Below are 18,665 nucleotides of genomic sequence, written 5' to 3'. Positions count from 1 at the left end.
TTCACAACCAAAACGACGCGCCACGCCCCCTTCCCACACACACATACACACAGACACACACACAAACACCTCCACCCACTCCAAGGCTGGTATTGGAACGGCTGGGAAGGCGTGCAGCCAGTCGCTCCTCTGCGCGCGCTCGCTATGGATCAGGACGCAGCGATCCTTTCTGCTGTCTCCAGTGGACACGCGACGATTTGCGGTGCATAAAGAATAAAAGGTGCCCAGATGAACCTCCGTCCTTCCGGCGTGCAATGGCTTAATAGGAGAGACATGAGTGTCCGCACGGAGGACAGCATCACTCTGTGCCAAAGGGCTCTCCAAATCGTTACGGAACTTTGTCTCACGGGACACGTAGACCGGGAGAAATGTGCGGATATTTTCCCTTTAGAGAACAATATACCAGGTAAAGGATACGCAGGTAAATGCACCAAACTTCTTAATAATGCTCTTTAATTCAGCAAAGCTTTTCATTTCCCTCTGTTTGTTTGGAATAAGGAGTTAAGAGAAAATCATCAGACCAAACTTGACTGCGCCGCTTTATTTCTTGTGTTGTCTTGTCTTGTGTGTCCACCTGTTGCGCATCTTGCAGCAGCTCTGGCCACAATGATGAAACAGCAACAGGTGAAAGAGAGAAAAACACGAGTGATATTGTTTCTCCCTTCTTAGGCAGATTTTGGGATAAACTCGGGTGTAAAAGGTGCATATGTGAGCTTTATAGATCCTTCATGCAACCAGTGCTGATTATTGATTATCAGCTGTTTCAGATGGGAGTTCTAAATAATTTATTTATGTCTGTAAATGATGACATGCAGTTTACTTTCTCTTCTTTTTTTGTCCTCACATGTCTGTCGTTTGTCCTTCACCTTCCACCCCCCCCCCTCCTGTGGGTTAATCAGACATCTCTATCAGTCTTCTTGCTGTCGTGGTGGGTTTCTGTGGTCTAGCCCTGTTGGTAGTCTCTCTCTTTGTCTTTTGGAAACTGTGTTGGCCCGTTTGGAGGAGCAAGCCTCTGTCAGCACATGCTGAAAATGGCCTCCATGTGGGTTTCCCAGAGGCTTCTTCTCCCAACTCCCCTCCTGTCACTGGCTGTAAAGTGGTAGAGGTGGAGAAGAAGTACCCTCCAGAGATAAAGGTGAACGGACGGAGCTCTGTGAAGCTCCTGGAGGCGGCCATGAAGATCAGTCAGACATCACCAGACATCCCTGCTGAGGTGCAATCAGCCCTGCGGGAGAAAATCAAGCAGCAGCCTTCAAAAATCCAAAGGCAGACCACAGAGCCGACCTCCTCTTCCAGGTACATTCATGTGACCCCCTCCAAGTCTGTCCAAGCACTGAGAACACATAGTGATAAACGTATGTTTAACCCCTAAAACTCCAAGCCATTTTATATTTTACAATTTAAACTGCTTTTTTTAATCTCAGTCAACATCATGATGTTTCTCAGCTGTCAGATTGGGAGGTAAAATGATGTAAAATGAATGTATGAATAGATTTAGCAGCATAAAGGTCGACCAGAAGAAGAAAGCAGAATTTATTACTAACAGAACTTTGTAGAAATAACACACAGACCAACAGTGACCAAACCTTTTCTCATCTCATCGTTCTCTCAAGTCTTGGCTTTCAGGAGAAAAAATATTGTTATTGAAACAAACACACAACAGAAACTATTTCCATGTTTCCACTTTTTCCTCATTTCCAGTTATTCCTGCTACTATTTACCTGCTATCCTCACTAAACCAACTCCAGCTCAGCTGCTTTGTGGCGCCACCGTGCATCAGAAACGTCTTCTTGGCTTTATTCCAGCCATAGAGGAGCATTATTTTTCTTCTTTTCACACACACATAGAACTTTCTGCTCACTGGTTGATCTTTGGCTGCTCCTGATTGGACGTTACCGTCAATCTAAGCTCTCTGATTGGTGGAAAGTCTGACAGGAAGTGGCTTCATCTTCATGTCCAGGTCTAAATAGAGGTCTCTTAGCAACATAGTAGTGATAGCAATTTGTTTTATTGTGAAAATGTGATAAATAATGGTGTCTCTGAATAAAACTACATTTTTTGGCTAGATTTTAAACCTCGTGAATGAGATCTAAATCCCTGGAAAACTTTGGTAGATCAACTAAAGGGTAGCTATCCATCACAATTTACCCTACAAAGCTACACACTACTGTTCCTGATAATATAAGCCATAGCGCTTGGGGGTTGATCTGGCGGAGTTTTAAGGGTTAAACCAACTTTGGTTTCTTTCTTCAGCCCAGCAGCAGCAAGAAACACAAAGCTGATGTTCCCTTAATGCAGGAAATGTCCTGACAGATCGTGACCATGCTGCCACTGTCCTCGAGGTAGTTTGCCACATGTCATGCAGATTATCAGTGACTGGCTGGTAACCTTGAAACGCCGCCGCAGTTAGAAAACCAAAAGAAAAAGGGCTGTCTCTGTACATATCTGACACATAATCTCACTGCAATTTGAATCCTACAATCACATGTGCATGTGAGTCAAGCTGCCATGGTAACAGCAGGAAGCAACCCCAGTTATTAAACAGTCAGCTCTGGATTGTCTTTGTTTTCCAGGACTGCGTTTAAAGTAGAGCAGCCATAATTAGCATTGCTGCAGGGGGAGCTGTCAGGATGGAAGGGCCAGTTCCTTGTGACATGAGCCGGGCAGCTGTGATCAGTTTCTCAGAGGAAGATGTTATTGACACTTTCTGTGGGTTGTCATTAGGCTCATTAATTCAATTATGTTGCCACCGAGGTCTTCATGAATTATGCACCCACCAGCCAGACTGAAAGGCCAGGTTAAAGATGATAATGCTCATGTTCTCAGTCCTTTCTACCACTTCACTGACAGTGATTTCGCTCTAAAGAACGCAAAAAATCTCACAGCTTGGAAAAATTCGAAAAAACCGAAGGAAACAGAGAAATAGTTTAATAGCAAATAATGACCGGGGAGGATAATCATTTTATTTTTAAATTAAACCGGTGGTGTGATAAAAGCAGAGTTGGGAAGCTGCTTTCATCATTGACTAATTGCTTAGCAAATGAAAGGTTGAGGGGAGATATCTCAACTACACAAACAGCAATGATGCACAGTATATTTTTCTAGTTTTTTTTATTATTTTTTTTTTTTAATACAACAGGCAGTTTTGCCAGTTTTTGAAAGCCAATTTTGTTTATAGAACAGAGACTTTATTATCTATCAGACTTATTTTTTTGGCTGTGTTTGGCTTTCATTCTTTATTAATGAGACTGAGAGTCCATTCTATTTATTGTTGTTTTGTTATTTAAAATTTCTCCTAGTTCCAGTGTAAAATGTTCTTTAGTGACTACTGATGACATATTCTGTTCTGAGTCCGCTCCGAGTCCGAGTCCACTCTGTTTTTAAGTGGCAAGTGGCAAGGGGTAGGGGATGGGGTAAAAAAAGATAAATGGGATTGGGCCTAAAACAATGAAACAGAAAGCCATATAAATAGGTGGTAAAAATAAGAGAAAAAAAAATATGATTAAATAAGTGAAACTCAAAAAAAAAAAAAAAAAAAAAAAAAAAACTCAAATAAAATTCAAGCTATAGGCTAAACTGAAAAGAACGTCTTGAGCCGGTTTATAAAAACATCAACAGTCTCTGCAGCCCTGAGGTTCTCTGGCAGGCTTCTGCTCAGTCGAGGCCCGTGGTGGTGGAACGAGGTTTCGCCAAAAGTCTTGGCTCTGACTTTGAGAACAACTAAAGGGCTGGTACCAGAGGATCTCAGGGACTGCTAGGGTTCATAATTTAAAACAAGGTCTGATAAATAAAATGACCCAAAACCATTAAGACATTTATAAACAACTAAAAAAAACTTTGAGTTGTTTTAGTTGGTAGGGTCACCCATGGCAAACAGGTGTGTAGGGGAGGGACCAGACGAAACGCTACTCAAATCACCCCTATGATGACGACAAATCATGGACTCAGGTTTCCCTTAACCCCCCCCCTGGAGCCAGCCCTGGAGTTGGGGCATGGAGGCAAGCGCTTGGTGACCAGGCCTTTGCCCATGGGACCCGGTCGGGCTCAGCCTAAAAGGGTGGCATGGGCCTCTCCTCCCATAGTTTCACCACCTGCAGGAGGGGCCATAGGGGTCGGGTACAGTGTGAGCTGGGCGGCTGCCAGAGGCGGGGACCCTGGCGGTCTGATCCTCGGCTGCAGAAGCTAGCTCTAGGGACGTGGAATGTCACCTCTCTGACGGGGAAGGAGCCTGAGCTGGTGCGCTAGGTTGAGCGGTTCTGGCTAGATATAGTTGGACTCAACTCAACGCACGGCTTGGGCTCTGGAACCACTGTCCTCAAGAGGGGCTGGACCCTCTTCCATTCTGGAATTGCTCCCAGTGAGAGGTGGCGAGCAGGTGTGGGCATGCTCATTGCCCCCCGACTTGGCGCCTGTAAGTTGGGGTTTACCCCGGTGGACGAAAGGGTAGCCTCACTCCACCTTCGGGTAGGGGGACAGGTCCTGACTGTTATCAGATAAGATAGACAAAGAGCCTTTCCGAAGGGGGGCATGTCTCCACCCAGTGGACAAAGTTCTGGGCACCTCTTCATCTTCTTTGTCTTACTTTGCCTTTTGATTGGATAATCTTGTGAACCCCCACATGGGACAAGCGTATGGATGTAAGGAACTGCAGTACAATCAAAACTCATTAGGAGCTCCAATCAACTCAGCATTCACTTCATTTTCTTTTTTCCTTTTGAATGTTTTGTTCTTGAGGTTTTTGCAGGTGCAGTCCAGCTGCTTGTTGTTTTCAATCCACTGCAATGCTTCTTGTGTCATATTATTTGTGGCACTGTGATTGTCTTCCTTTCAAAAAGGAGGCGGGCCAGTTGCTAGGCAACAAGATTGGCAAGTCAAACAGTTGTCAGTAGATGTCAACCTAATGGAAATTCATTAGATTTAGGTAAATGCCAAAAAAAATACTGGAAATCTTTGTTTCCTAAAACAAAAGAGGGTGAAGGTAAAATTCTGTTTGAGGTAATATTTTGCTGAATGAAACCTACCAGTACATTTACTGTAGGGTCATTTGAGCTGTAAGTTGTAGTAAACAAGCCTGAAAAGTAAAATATTTGGTTTGGCTCATCAAGTAGAGTCACATGTTGGACTGGTCTAAGTGGGAAAAGCTTCCACATTATGTATTTCTTCAGCACTCCTGGATCTCAGGTGAGTCATAACAAATGCTTTTTGTTTCTGTGGAAGATCTGTATATCTTGACCTGAAGAACAGCTGGGTCATTCTATGAAACAGGTGCCATTCGAGTCCACAACATGTGATGAGATAAAAAGTCCATAAAAATGTGTCCAATTGTACTTCCAAAGTGTCAAGCTGTTATATGTGTTCTTAATCACATAATATGACAATGTTATTTTAAAAGAAAAATGTACAAATTTTCAATATTTTTAATTAGTACAATTAGTACACCAGATAGTTGCAACTCAACAACTATATGCTGAGCTGCACATATATATCCAGGTAAAAAAATGACAGAACTGGTATAAAGTGCTATGACCTGAGGCAGGAAAGATCTCTGGTTACCTTCTTTATGACAGCGGAGCAGGTTGAGTCTCCTGGAGAAGAAGCTCTGCTGTCTGAGTGTGGTGGAGAGGGTGGTCTGGGTTATCCATCACAGAGAACAGTATGTTTCTTCTTCTTCTTCTTCTTGTGTGCAGCCAGGCTGTTGGTCTTCCAGTTCAGTCTGCTGTCCATGTTCACACCCATGTAGTTGTAGTTCTCCACTGTGTTGATGTTCCTCCCCAGGATGCAAGTAGGTGTGGAACTGTCTTCATTCTCCTGAAGTCAAGCTCCATCTCTCTGTTCTAATCCACATTCAGCATCAGGTGATTTTCACCAGCCCACTCCTGTCCACCACGTATACACCCCACCGCAGTAGTAACAAAACTTCTGCACAAGCGTTGTACTGGAAGTCTGTGTTGTAGAAGGTGAACAGAAAAAATAAGTGTGGAGCTCCAATATCACACACCGCCCTGACAGACAGAGCCCTGGCCATAAGGACAAACTGTGGTCTACCTGTCAGGTAGATGGATCCTCGGGTAACTCCACAGGTTATTTTTGTTTGCTCAGGTTTATAGTTACCTGTAGTTACAAAGTAATAATAGGAATAGTAAATAGGAATGAAATCAGTTAAGTACTGTGTGAGAAAGTCCTGCTCATTTTCAGTTGGTCTAAACACATTTGATATATTTACCAGACTCTTTTTTTTTTTTTTTTTTTTAAACCTTTTCAACAGGCATAATTCGTTCCGGCGCCACCTTCCTCGTCAGATGAACGTCACCAGTGTTGATTTCAGCATGGACACAGTGCCTCTCCGCCAGTCTTCTGTAGTGAGCATTGGAAGAATAAAACCTGAACTCTACAAGCAGAAGTCTGTGGACTCTGAGGGTGAGGCCAAAGAGCCCATTGAGACTTGTGGAAAGCTCAGCTTCTCACTGCGCTATGACTACGAGGAGCAGGCTTTAGTCGTGAGAATATTAAAGGCCTTAGACCTGCCTGCCAAAGACTTCATGGGCACCTCTGACCCGTATGTGAAGATCTACCTGCTCCCCGAAAGGAAGAAGAAGTTCCAGACACGTGTGCATCGCAAGAATCTGAACCCCATTTTCGATGAGATCTTCTGTTTCCCTGTAGCATACGATGAGCTGTGCAACCGCAAACTGCATTTCAGCGTCTACGACTTCGACCGATTCACGAGCCATGACATGATCGGTGAGGTGGTGGTGGACAACCTGTTTGAACTCTCTGATCTTTCCAGGGAGGCAGTAGTGTGGAAGGATATTCACGCAGCAACTATGGTGAGTTGGTGTTCACACTAAGGTACTGCCATATCCTCACATATGTTGGTTTTGTTTTACAGGAAATGTAGCACCAGGCTTCTCTGCTGTCACAGAGGGAGAGCAAGCTGTGAATGAGTATTAATGCTGATTTTAGAAAGGTGTGATGAGGAAAAAAAAAATGCATGGATTCACTTGAGAGCCTCTATTTTATCAGCACTGCTCCACATAAGTGTCAGGTGGAACACAGTGCATAATTCAGACACTTGGGAAATGCATTTAATCAGCCAAACACCCACACGCATTTTCCAGAAACTGCTGGATATTGTTTTACATAAATATAGCAACAGGGAGTAAAATGATCCATCAGCAGATGCAGTATATAGACAGCTAAACTTAAACCGTGCTGCAGCTAGTAAATCATCATCATCAAGGGCTCTTTTCTGAGAAGAACCCATCATTTACCCCACAATAACACTTATCACTGCTTTAATAAAAGAAGCATTCATTCTAATAAACACATAATAAATATTTCCACTTTATACTTCATTTTAAATTATAAGCAAGAGAAAAGCTTTGAGATTTAGTTTTGCAAAGGAGTAAATCAAGTGGATTTTCTCTCTACAGTTTAGCCCTGAAAAGAACAGTTTAAATGCTGTACGCAGTGCAACAGTGCACTTTTTTTTTTTTTTTTTTTTTTAGCATTTCTGCTTTTAATCACTGCATTGCTGCATAATGTGGTGCCCTTGTTTGTTAGTTGGATGTTTTATCCCCAGAGTTGACAAAACTGTGGGTAGTTTTAGTTTGTGAACAGATTAAGATTAGGGGAGAGAAAATACTTGTTTTTCATATACTTGCATGCATACTATGTTTGTTACCAGAACATCCCACTAGGGGGCACATTGGAGAACTCAGATTGGATACAGTTACTGAAATTGTAGGATGTAAACAAAATTAGGTACTATTTTGTGGAAAATTTGTTTCAGTCGATCAGTGATTGAAGAAACTGCTGAGCCAACTTACTGCATCAGTGCCATCGCCTCTACAAGTTTACTTGTAGAGTTAACTTGTATTCTGCTAGTTTTTTACTTGCTCTACAAGCTAACTTGTAGAGTTAACTTGTATTCTGCTAGTTTTTTACTTGCTCTACAAGCTAACTTGGAGAGTTAACTTGTATTCTGCTAGTTTTCTACTTGCTCTACAAGCTAACTTGTAGAGTTAACTTGTATTCTGCTAGTTTTTTACTTGCTCTACAAGCTAACTTGTAGAGTTAACTTGTGTTCTGCTAGTTTTTTACTTGCTCTACAAGCTAACTTGTAGAGTTAACTTGTATTCTGCTAGTTTTTTACTTGCTCTACAAGCTAACTTGGAGAGTTAACTTGTATTCTGCTAGTTTTCTACTTGCTCTACAAGCTAACTTGTAGAGTTAACTTGTATTCTGCTAGTTTTCTACTTGCTCTACAAGCTAACTTGTAGAGTTAACTTGTATTCTGCTAGTTTTTTACTTGCTCTACAAGCTAACTTGGAGAGTTAACTTGTATTCTGACAGTTTTTTACTTGCTCTACAAACTAACTCGTAGAGTTAACTTGTATTCTGCTAGTTTTCTACTTGCTCTACAAGCTAACTTGTAGAGTTAACTTGTTTTTCTGCTAGTTTTTTACTTGCTCTACAAACTAACTTGTAGAGTTAACTTGTATTCTGCTAGTTTTCTACTTGCTCTACAAGCTAACTTGTAGAGTTAACTTGTATTCTGCTAGTTTTTTACTTGCTCTACAAGCTAACTTGTAGAGTTAACTTGTATTCTGCTAGTTTTCTACTTGCTCTACAAGCTAACTTGGAGAGTTAACTTGTATTCTGACAGTTTTTTACTTGCTCTACAAACTAACTTGTAGAGTTAACTTGTTTTTTCTGCTAGTTTTCTACTTGCTCTAAAAGCTAACTTGTAGAGTTAACTTGTTTTTTCTGCTAGTTTTCTGCTTGCTCTAAAAGCTAACTTGCGAGCTCTACATGTGATCTTGTGGAATTTCTGCTAGATTTACAATTCTGCTTGATTTTAGTGCTCACAGAACATTAGCTCTACAAGTTAACAGCAGAATACATAAAAAGTTTTATTTTGAATGTTAACACTATTTAGATTTTGTGAGTGAGTTGCAGTAGTCAATCCGGGAGGTAACAAGACTGTGGACGAGGATGGCAGTGGTGTGGGGGGTGAGAGAGGGGCGGAGGTAAGAAATGTTTCTGAAATGAAAATATGCAGACCAGGTGATACTGTTGATGTGGGAGTGAAATGAAAGAGTGCTGTTGAGGACGACACCCAGACTCTTTACCTGAGGGGAGGGAAGGACAGGTGAGTTGTTTATGGAAATGGGAAAACTGTTAGATTTGCAGAGAGTGGGGGGGCGTGCCTACCTGGAGGACTTCTGTTTTAGAACTGTTGAGTTTGAGGAAGTTGGATGAAAACCATGTAGCAATGAAAATTAATATTGTGTCTGTGAAAAAAGTAACCAAGTGGAAGAATGTAGATAATGAAAATGAGGGGTCCCAGAACTGAGCCCCGGGGCTCACCAGCAGAGACAGGAAAGAGTTTGATTCATGGGATTTTAGTTGAATGAATTGTGTGCAGCTAGAAAGGTAAGAATTTAACCAGGTGAGGGGGATGTGAGTGATGCCGATGGATGATAGTCTGTCAAGGAGAATGTGAGAGATGGTGTTGAATGCTGCTGTGAGGTCAAGAAGAATGAGAATGGATAGTAAACCTGAATCTGAAGCTATGAGAAGGTCGTTGGAGATTTTGAGGAGTGCTGTTTCAGTACTGTGAAGGGGACGGAAACCAGATTGAAACTGCTCATAAATATTGTTGGTGAAAAGATGGTTATAAGGTTGAGAAGCAACAGACTTTTCGAGGATTTTGGAAATGAAGGGTAAATTGTAAATTGGACAAAGGTTATTGAAATTAGCGGGGTCCAAGCCAGGTTTTTTCAAGATAGGTGTGACTGTAGCGGTTTTAAGAGGGTTCCAGAGATTAGGGAGGAGTGAATGATGTTGGTGATGAGGGGAGCAAGAGGGGAGAGGCAGGTTTTAACAAGAACTGTAGGGATTGAATCGAGCTGACAGGTAGAGGGTTTGGATTTGAGGATAGATTCAGAGATGGCTTGGACGGAGGGAGAATAAAACTGGAGATGAGTAGGGGGCAGTGAAGTCCAGAGACTGCAGCTCCCCACGAGGCCAGGTGTTGGTGAATGTCAGAGATTTGGGAGACAAAGACATTAGTGAGTTACAGAAGTCAGTGGATTGCATGTGGTGGGGAAGAGAGTCAGGCGGCTTTGTAATATTAGTGAGGAGAGAGAAGAGAGTTTTGCAGTTGTTGATTGGACTGAATGACACCAGAGTATTAAGCAGATTTAGTTAAGGAGAGACTGTCCTTGTATAGCATTACATGATTATTGTACATTTCTTTGTGTATAGTGAGTCCAGTTTTGTTATGGAGTTGTTCCAGTTGTCGTCCTTCAGATTTGAGCCGACGGAGGGCAGGAGTGAACCAGGGTGCAGAGCAGGTGAAAGAGACGGATCTGGTTTTCAGTGGAGCACAAGTATTCAGAAGAGTATGAAGATTGTTGTTATAGTGGGAAACCAGGTCATCAGGTGAGCAGTTGGCATGTGGACTGGGAAAATTGATGATTTCAGAAGAAAAAGTCTCAGTATTGACGTCCTTAACACTACGGAATGAGATGGTCCGGGGGAGAATGATTCTGGACAGAAGGAGGTTGACATTGAAAGTAATGAGTCTATGGTCGGTGTATGGGAGCGTATGAGGCTTACAGTCGAAGGGATGATACCAGAACAGCAGACTAAATCCAAGATATGACCTTTACAGTGAGCTGGGAAATTAATGTGTTGTTGCAGACCAAAACTTTCTAACAAGATGAGAAGTCTTTGGTTAGGTCATTACTGTTACTGTCAATATGAATATTAAAGTCAATGAGAATAATTGCATTTGAAGACAGAGATGAGAAAAGTTTAAGGAGGTAGTGTTAATTTTGTTAATGAAAACTAAGCAAAAATATTTTCGTCAACACACATTTTTCACTGGACGAAAACTAGACTAGACGAGACTAAAAGCCCCATTAATAAACAATGAATGGAACTAAATTAGAATGCATGTTCATGGACAAACAAAGATGAAACAAAAATTATATTATTTATATTATATTATATAATTTTATGATTTTGTCAAATCCTGTCTCCTCCTCCTCCTCCTCCTCTTCCTCGGCTCTTCCGCCACTCACTCACACACCCTCTCAGACCTGCAGGGGGCAGGTGAACAAAAACACGGGACAGACAGCAGGTGGATTCACGATGAAAGTTGAAAGTAAAACATTAATGACCATGCTTTGCACTGGGCCCAAAGAAAAGAGAAGACGTGATATATGGACCCATTTTCACTACACTGAAGTGGAGAAAAAACCTTATGCTTGATTTTAGTCGAAGGGAAGGAATGTGGTCTTGAAATGTGGCTGGAAAAAAACACAACAAACCTGAAGAGACACGTCACGGTTCACCACAAAGACATCGTGGTAAGTTAACAAAAAGTTTGGTGGTGGTTGTTTATAAAGTAACATTAAACCACCGGTTGTAACTTTAGTAAAGTTAGAAAGATTCAGTTTTGCCGGATTAATGACTCATCAACGGAACATTCTGGACAGAGAGGATGCTGGCGTTGCTTGTTCTCCGCTTCTCTGCCCATGTTTTTATGCGCATTTATAGGTGACAGCTATTTGTGCTTTTATTATTATTATTATTTGTATGATTACTTTTTATTCTTATTTTTGCGTTTTTTTTTTTTTAGATATTTGCGCTTGTGTTACTTTTAAGAGCCTTGTGCTCTAGTCTTTCTTGACTTCGGTTCCTGGCCAGACTACACCAGTGGTGATGCTAGGTAGCTAGTCACCTACCTGCTAGACGACTTCCAGCTGACACTTCTCACCCTGGCCTCCACCTCTTCAATCTGTTGCCTTCTGGGAGGCACTACAGGTCACTGAAAGCTAGGACAAACAGACTACTCGACAGCTTCTATCCAAGAGCTGTCGCAGCACTGAACGAAAAATAAACCCGGATAACAAACCCACTTCACTCTGCACTTTACACTTCAGTCACTTTGTTTTTATCTGTGCAATATAACCCCAGTGCAATAACATTACGTACCGATTGCCTTCCTTTATATTTTTAACTTTATCTTATAGACATTTTTTTTAACATGTGTATGTTTATTGCTTATTTTATTTTTGACAAGAGAGATGTGCACTCAATCTCGCATCGACTGGTACAATGACAATAAAGGCTATTCTATTCTATTCTTCTATTCTGTCAACTTTGTCTCACTGGAAAAAGGGCTCCTCGGATCCGACCAACATATCATCCTGACAGATAACGAGTCATCTACACCACCGTTTCTGGTCGGCGCCACTGCTGCCTGGCTAGCATCCCTTTCTGGTTAGCATGGCGTTCAGCTATTCCAGCTCACAACTCCGCTGAATGACTCACATAACCACTTCTGGAATTGACATCTCCATTATTAAAGAACTTGGGCTTCTTCGCCGCCCTCGCCACATTCACAGAGACTCTGGTCGAAAGTTCAGCCTCCACAATCAGTCAAGCTGCTCTGCTACCGTCATCCCATCTCTCTGTTCATCCGGCGCACGTCTGATGTGTCGTCAGAGCACTGTTGCGCCAGCAACCATCAACACTGGAAGTATCACAAGATCTCTACACTCGACTCTGGGAAATATTGCGAGATCCCCACACTTTGGGGTGGATATATTTTGTGGAGTGGATTCCAGACCACATGGAGTGGATCTTACTGTTCTACGACCTGTACAGAGATTTACCCCACAGTCATTGGTGAACTTAGACCTTTTTAACACTCAGTTTATCAGCAATAAGTCTACACTGATTGAAGAACACATCAGAGAGAAGGGACTTGACCTCATGTGTTTGACAGAAACCTGGCACCAGCCAGAGGTAAACACTGCCCTCAATGAAGCCTGTCCACCCGACTACAGTTACCTGGAGGCAGCTCGCAGTGCCAGCCGTGGTGGTGGCTTAGCTGTCATCTACCGACAGGATCTGGGGTTGTCGCCCATCTCCTTGCCTACAACATCTGGCTGCGAGTGCCTTGCATTTAAATGTAAGCCCCCTTTTCCAGTGACTGTTCTCCTTATCTATCGACCCCCAAATCCAATTCTGCTTTCATCTCAGAATTTTCTGATCTCCTCACAACACTCTGTACTACCTCTGCCAGTATCATAATCCTAGGAGATATATTCACGTTGACACCCCCTCTTGTTATCCTGCTGATTTCCTTCAGCTGCTTGAATCCCTCAACTTAAAGCAACGTGTTGATGTCCCAACACATTCCAGGGGACACATGCTTAATTTGGTCATCTCTAACTCCACCCCCATCAGCAATCTACAGGTTTATGATCTTGGTGTTTCAGATCACAGGGTAGTGGCGATGGAGCTGCCTTTTCCTTCCCCCCCATATCAAATTAAAGCGACAGATCCATTTCAGAAATCTGAAGAATTCAGATGCACTAGCTCTGGATCTTCAACTTCTCTCCTCTGACCCTACCGACTCCCTCTCTGTTGCTGACTGTGGATTTTTGCAACCGGTCCTTGAGCAGTCTTCTGGACTGTCATGCCCCCCTAACATCCAGATCTGTCTCATTTACGCTCTCAGCACCCTGGTACACCTGTGAGCTGCGAAAAATGAAGACGGCTGGGCTTGTCCTTGAATGATGGCACAAAGCCTCTTGACTGACTGTGCACAAACAGGTGTACAGTGAACACCAAAAGCATATAGAATAGAATAGAAGAGATGTTTATTGTCATTGTAACATGTGACATATACAACGAAATTAAAAAGTGGCCAACAGTCAAAGTGCAAACAGCCACATACATTTAACATTGAACCATAAGAACCTGAATAAAAGCAGTTAAAAAATTAAAAAGTCTTCCACGCAGTCGACCTTATACTCTTTTATATTGCACATATTGTAGGTAAAACAGAGGTAGTAGATGGCAAACTATTTGAGGTTGTTTAGTGTGGTTACGGCCACAGGATAAAAACTCTTTTTCAGTCTGTTTGTTCTCGCTCTGATAGATCTGTACCTTCTTTCTGTTGGTAACAGTTCAAACAGGGAGTGTCCAGGGTGTGATGTGTCTTTTAGGATATGCTGTGCTTTCCTGATGCAGCGGGAACTGTGTAGCTCTTCCAATGTGGGGAGAGGGCATCCAATGATCTTCTGGGCCGTGTTTATGACCCTCTGGAACGCTGTCCTCTGAGCCACAGTGCAGCTGAAGAACCAAACACCCATGCAGTATGTTAAGATGCTTTCTATGGTGCACCAGTAGAACCACAGCAGCACACTCTGGTTGACATTGTTTTTCCTCAGTGCCCAGAGGAAGTAGAGTCCTCTGAGCTGTCTTCTGCAGCTCATGGGCGTTCGTGCTCCAGATCAGGGCCTCCTCAGTGTGGACCCCCAGGAACCGGAAGTCCTCTACCTTCTCTACACAGTCCCCCCCAATGTGAAGTGGTAAAATGTCCGTTTTATTCCTCCTGTAGTCAATAACCAGTTCCTTGGTCTTTGTGGTGTTAAGGAGCAGGTTATTCTCCTTACACCACACCAACAGCTGCTCCACCTTTACAACAACTCATCCCCTCCAGAGATAAGCCCCACCACTACGGTGTCATCTGCAAACTTCACTATGGTGTTGTGGTGGTGAGAGGGGGTGCAGTCATAGGTGTAGAGGGTGTAGAGTAGGGGGCTCAGCACACAGCCCTGTGGGGAGCCGGTACTAAGACTGAAGGCTGTAGATGTGTGTCAACCCAGTCTGACCCTCTGGCTGCGACCTTGGAGAAAGCTGTTTATACACCTACAGGTGGAGTCCGGAAGCCCCAAGTACCAGAGTTTGTCCACCAGTCTGCAGGGGAGGATGGTGTTAAACGCTGAACTATAATCCACACAGAGCATCCGGACATATCTCCCCTTCTGCTCCAGATGGGACAGAGCGGCATGCAGGGCTGTGGCCACGGCGTCCTCTGTGGATCTGTTCCCCCTGCAGGCAAACTGGTGGGAGTCGAAGTCTGGAGGCAGGAGTGATGTGATGCGACTACGAACCAGTTTCTCAAAACACTTCATCACCACTGGTGTGAGTGCTACTGGCCGGTAGTCACTCGGGCTAGAAGTGTGAGGTTTCTTTGGCAGGGAGACTATCGTGGAGGATTTCAAACATGAAGGGACTGTGGCCTGGGCCAGGGACTGGTTGAAAATCCCGGTGAAGATTCCAGCCAGTTGATCTGCACAGTCCTTTAGCACCCGTCCCGGGACATCGTCAGGTCCTGTGGTCTTCCTCGGGTTGACAGCCCTCAGTGTACGCCTAACCTCACGTTCTTCAACAATGAGGCTTAAGCTGCTGTGGGCTGTGAGGTGTGGTGTGGCTGCCTCTGGTGACTTCACCTCAAAACGGGCAAAGAAGTGGTTGTGCTCCTCTGCCAGTGTGGCATCTCCTTCAGCAGCGCCAGTGCTGGTCCTGTAGTTAGTGAGCTGCTGGCCTGCCTGCTGTCCTTGTTGTCCAGGTGGTCCTCGATCCTCCTCTTATAGTCCTGTTTGGCCTTCCTGATGCCTCTCCTCAGGTTGACTCGGGCCATGCTGTAGCGAGCCCGATCACCAGACCTGAAGGCGATGTCTCTTTCTCTGAGCAGCCGCTGGACCTCCCGGGGTTTCCGATTTGGAAACCCTGGTTATCCTCCGTGACTGTGTCAGTGCAGTGTTTTATATAACCCAGTACACGTCTGCAAACACATCCAGGTCCTGATGTTCAAACACTTCCCATTTTGTCCTGGAAACAGTCCTGCAGCTGCTGGGAGGCACCATCAGGCCAGGTTTTAACAGTCTTTGTGGTGGTGGGAGCAGCTTTCCTGAGGAGAGCGTATGCAGGGAGCATGAACAGCTCCAAATGTGTGCACCAGGATAGGTGCTCTGCTGTTTGCTAATGCTACCATATAGAAGTCCTCTCACACCTCTCCACCACGGCTGTTCTGTCCCCCCATACTGCTGACCCAACATCTGGCATTGACCAGGCTTTTTCCTCATTCTCTGTTGCCACACAGGATGAGGTGAAGGACATTATCAGGAAAATGAAGCCATCTACCTGTGCCCTGGACCTGTTCCCCTCAGCCTTGCTGACTGCAAACATTTCTGCCATTTCTCCACTCATCACCAAAATCATAAACCACTCCCACTTGACTGGCCATATCCCATCTGTATTAAAAACTGTGGTCATCAGACCTCTACTGAGAAAACAACTCTGGATCCAGAAGTTCTCTCCAACTACAGGCCCGTCTCTAATCTTCCATTTCTGTCAAAAGTTCTAAAAAAAATGGTTGCAGCACAGCTTGTCGCTCACCTCAAACACAATAACCTGTTTGAAAAGTTTCAGTCTGGCCACAGCACAGAAACAGCATTGGTCAGGGTCACCAATGACCTCTTGATGGCAGCAGATAATGGCTCCCCATCCCTACTCATCCTCCTGAACCTAACAGCTGCATTTGATACAGTTGACCACAACATCCTCCTCCACTGTCTGCAACACACTATTGGTCTGTCAGAAAATGTCCTCAACTGGTTCATATTATACCTCACAAACAGAACTGAGCATGTCGCCCTGGGAAATTCAAAGTCTCATACTCATAATGTCACCTGTGGTGTCCCTCAGGGCTCTGTGTTAGGCCCTGCAGCAGTGAGTGAGAGTGAGTACTGGAAGGAGGAGAACACGGGAGCAGAGCAGCAGGTACGACTTTCCAACGTGGCAAGCCCACCGCCCGGCTGCACGCCAAGGCAGGCAGATGTAAACAAACCCGGCAGAGCGGACTATTGAGCATGGAAGTTATTTGGCTGCTGCCAAGTTTCAGTTAGGCACAAGAAGTCTAGCTTTCCATCCACAAGAACACTTTGGATCAGATGCCCTTTGCTACTGAGAGAGCAGATGTTAAGGAGGCCGAAGCTGACAGTGGTGGAATTGTTCTCGGCCGCAAAGTTAGCCAACCTAGGTAGGCTGGCCAGGACACTGTGATTAACCAGCATTATGGGGATGATGGTGTATAGTGGACCAAGTTGATTTTATGGAGTAAGAGTCATTGTACTGGAGCTTACCGTGTGATCCATAGTGAATGTATCTCTGACGGGGCTGAAAGGCGATGTTCAGGTGGATGTCAAGACCAGGTGGTGGCTGTGTAGTGCAGATGTGGCGCCGAAGTTTTAATAGTTTAGCAGCAGAATACTGGTGGAGTGTACCTGCTTGCAGGTGGACAAGAGACACAAGAAGCCAGCTGACTGCAAGCCAGCATTTGGTCTGGAGAATCCACATCGCTTCTGGTAGGAAAACAAGCGAGCCGGAGGTTCCAGGTAAGAATTTGTCAAAAGATTAGCCGATTAGCCACAGGTAGGTAGGGCTGCAACGGTTAGTCGACGTTGTCGACTATAGTCGACAATAAAAATAGTCTACAACTAATTTACCTGTCGACTATTGTCGGAAAAAAAACCAAAACAAAACAAAAAAACAAACAAACAAACAAACAAACATTGTCTCATTTTTCTGCTGAGAGATTCACATGCACAAGAAAGTCCGCCAGTGGAAAAATATGACGAAGACCAGGCAATAACGCAGCAACAGACGACCTTGAAAGTTTGGAACCACTTCATACTAAACATACAAAATAAATCATGTACATGTAAGATTTGTAAAACTGACCTTGCGTACCACAGAACTACGTCTGCAATGCATGAACACTTGAAGAGGAGGCACGTTGGACTTGAGGACTCACTTCAGTCAGATATTAACTTGTAAGCTAGTATCGGTTGTAGCAGACAGGAACTACACTAGTGTTCAAAAGTTTGGGGTCACTTCCCTATTGAATCCCATGGCAAAGTGACCCCAAACTTTTGAACGGTAGTGTACTCTCCATGCATGATTTTAGAATAACAAAAACTGGCATGCATGAACATTGTTAAGTCATATTTTAGCTTAAAAGATGAAAGTTTAACCCTGTGTGTGACGAAAGCATCTTTAATCAAATTTATACAGGCCAAAGAAAAGCCGAAGTACCATAGATGGCTTTCTGCAAAAGAAACAGACGCTCACTCTGCAGCAGGCGACTGCCCTCACCAACCCAGTCCTAAACATGCTCATTAATGACATGAGGCCAATCTCCATGGTTGATGGTGAAGGGTGCCAAGAAATGATTCGCCAGTTCAACTCGGAGCACATTCTGCCATCCAGAACCCATTTCACCCAACTGATGGAGAAAAAAATACTCCTGAAGGTAAATGTTTAGTGTGCAGACACACCAATCATACTGTATTTCATATAAGCTTTTATTATTATTATTATTATTATTATTATTATTTAATTAAACTCAAAGAGCTACACATAAATGTTTCTACTAAAACTTTTTACTACTAAAAACTATTTACAAAAGTGCACTTTGTCTTTCCAGGTAAAGGAGTTTTTTGACAGCTCCCTCACATTGACTTGGCTGATGTGTGGACCAGCAATGCCACAGAGTCCTATCTCGAGTGTCCTGCCATTTCATCACCAAAGATTGGCCAATGAAGACTTTCAGCCTCACCACGCCTCTGGAGGAGAGGCATACTGCTGCCAACATCATGACATGGATGGAGGAGGTGATGGGGAAGTTTGACATATTACGAAACAAAATTAAAGCAGTTGTTCATGACAACGGGTCCAACATGGTGGCAGCAATGCGAATGCTGGAAGAAAAACATGGTTGGGCTTCGATC

At 43.8% G+C, this 18,665-nt stretch overlaps 1 protein-coding gene across 2 annotated transcripts in view; it reads left to right on the top strand.

Moving 5' to 3' along the window:
* The first annotated feature begins 255 nt into the window (after positions 1 to 255).
* The window catches only part of syt10 (synaptotagmin X), a 31,060-nt gene continuing 12,650 nt past the window's right edge, over positions 256 to 18,665 (top strand). The window contains exons 1-3 of one of the 2 annotated variants that reach the window (XM_041977893.1): positions 256 to 406; positions 900 to 1,296; positions 6,266 to 6,827. In XM_041977893.1, coding sequence (XP_041833827.1) covers positions 274 to 406; positions 900 to 1,296; positions 6,266 to 6,827 — 1,092 coding nt within the window. In that variant the 5' untranslated portion in view covers positions 256 to 273. Of the gene's footprint in view, positions 422 to 899; positions 1,297 to 6,265; positions 6,828 to 18,665 lie in introns of both variants that reach the window. The other variant, XM_041977892.1, reaches the window with a different exon arrangement.

This window comes from Melanotaenia boesemani, chromosome 23 (assembly GCF_017639745.1).
Source record: "Melanotaenia boesemani isolate fMelBoe1 chromosome 23, fMelBoe1.pri, whole genome shotgun sequence".
NCBI lineage: Eukaryota > Metazoa > Chordata > Actinopteri > Atheriniformes > Melanotaeniidae > Melanotaenia > Melanotaenia boesemani.
The sequence above is the reverse complement of the archived record's forward strand: the minus strand, read 5'-3'. Positions and strand labels throughout refer to the sequence as shown.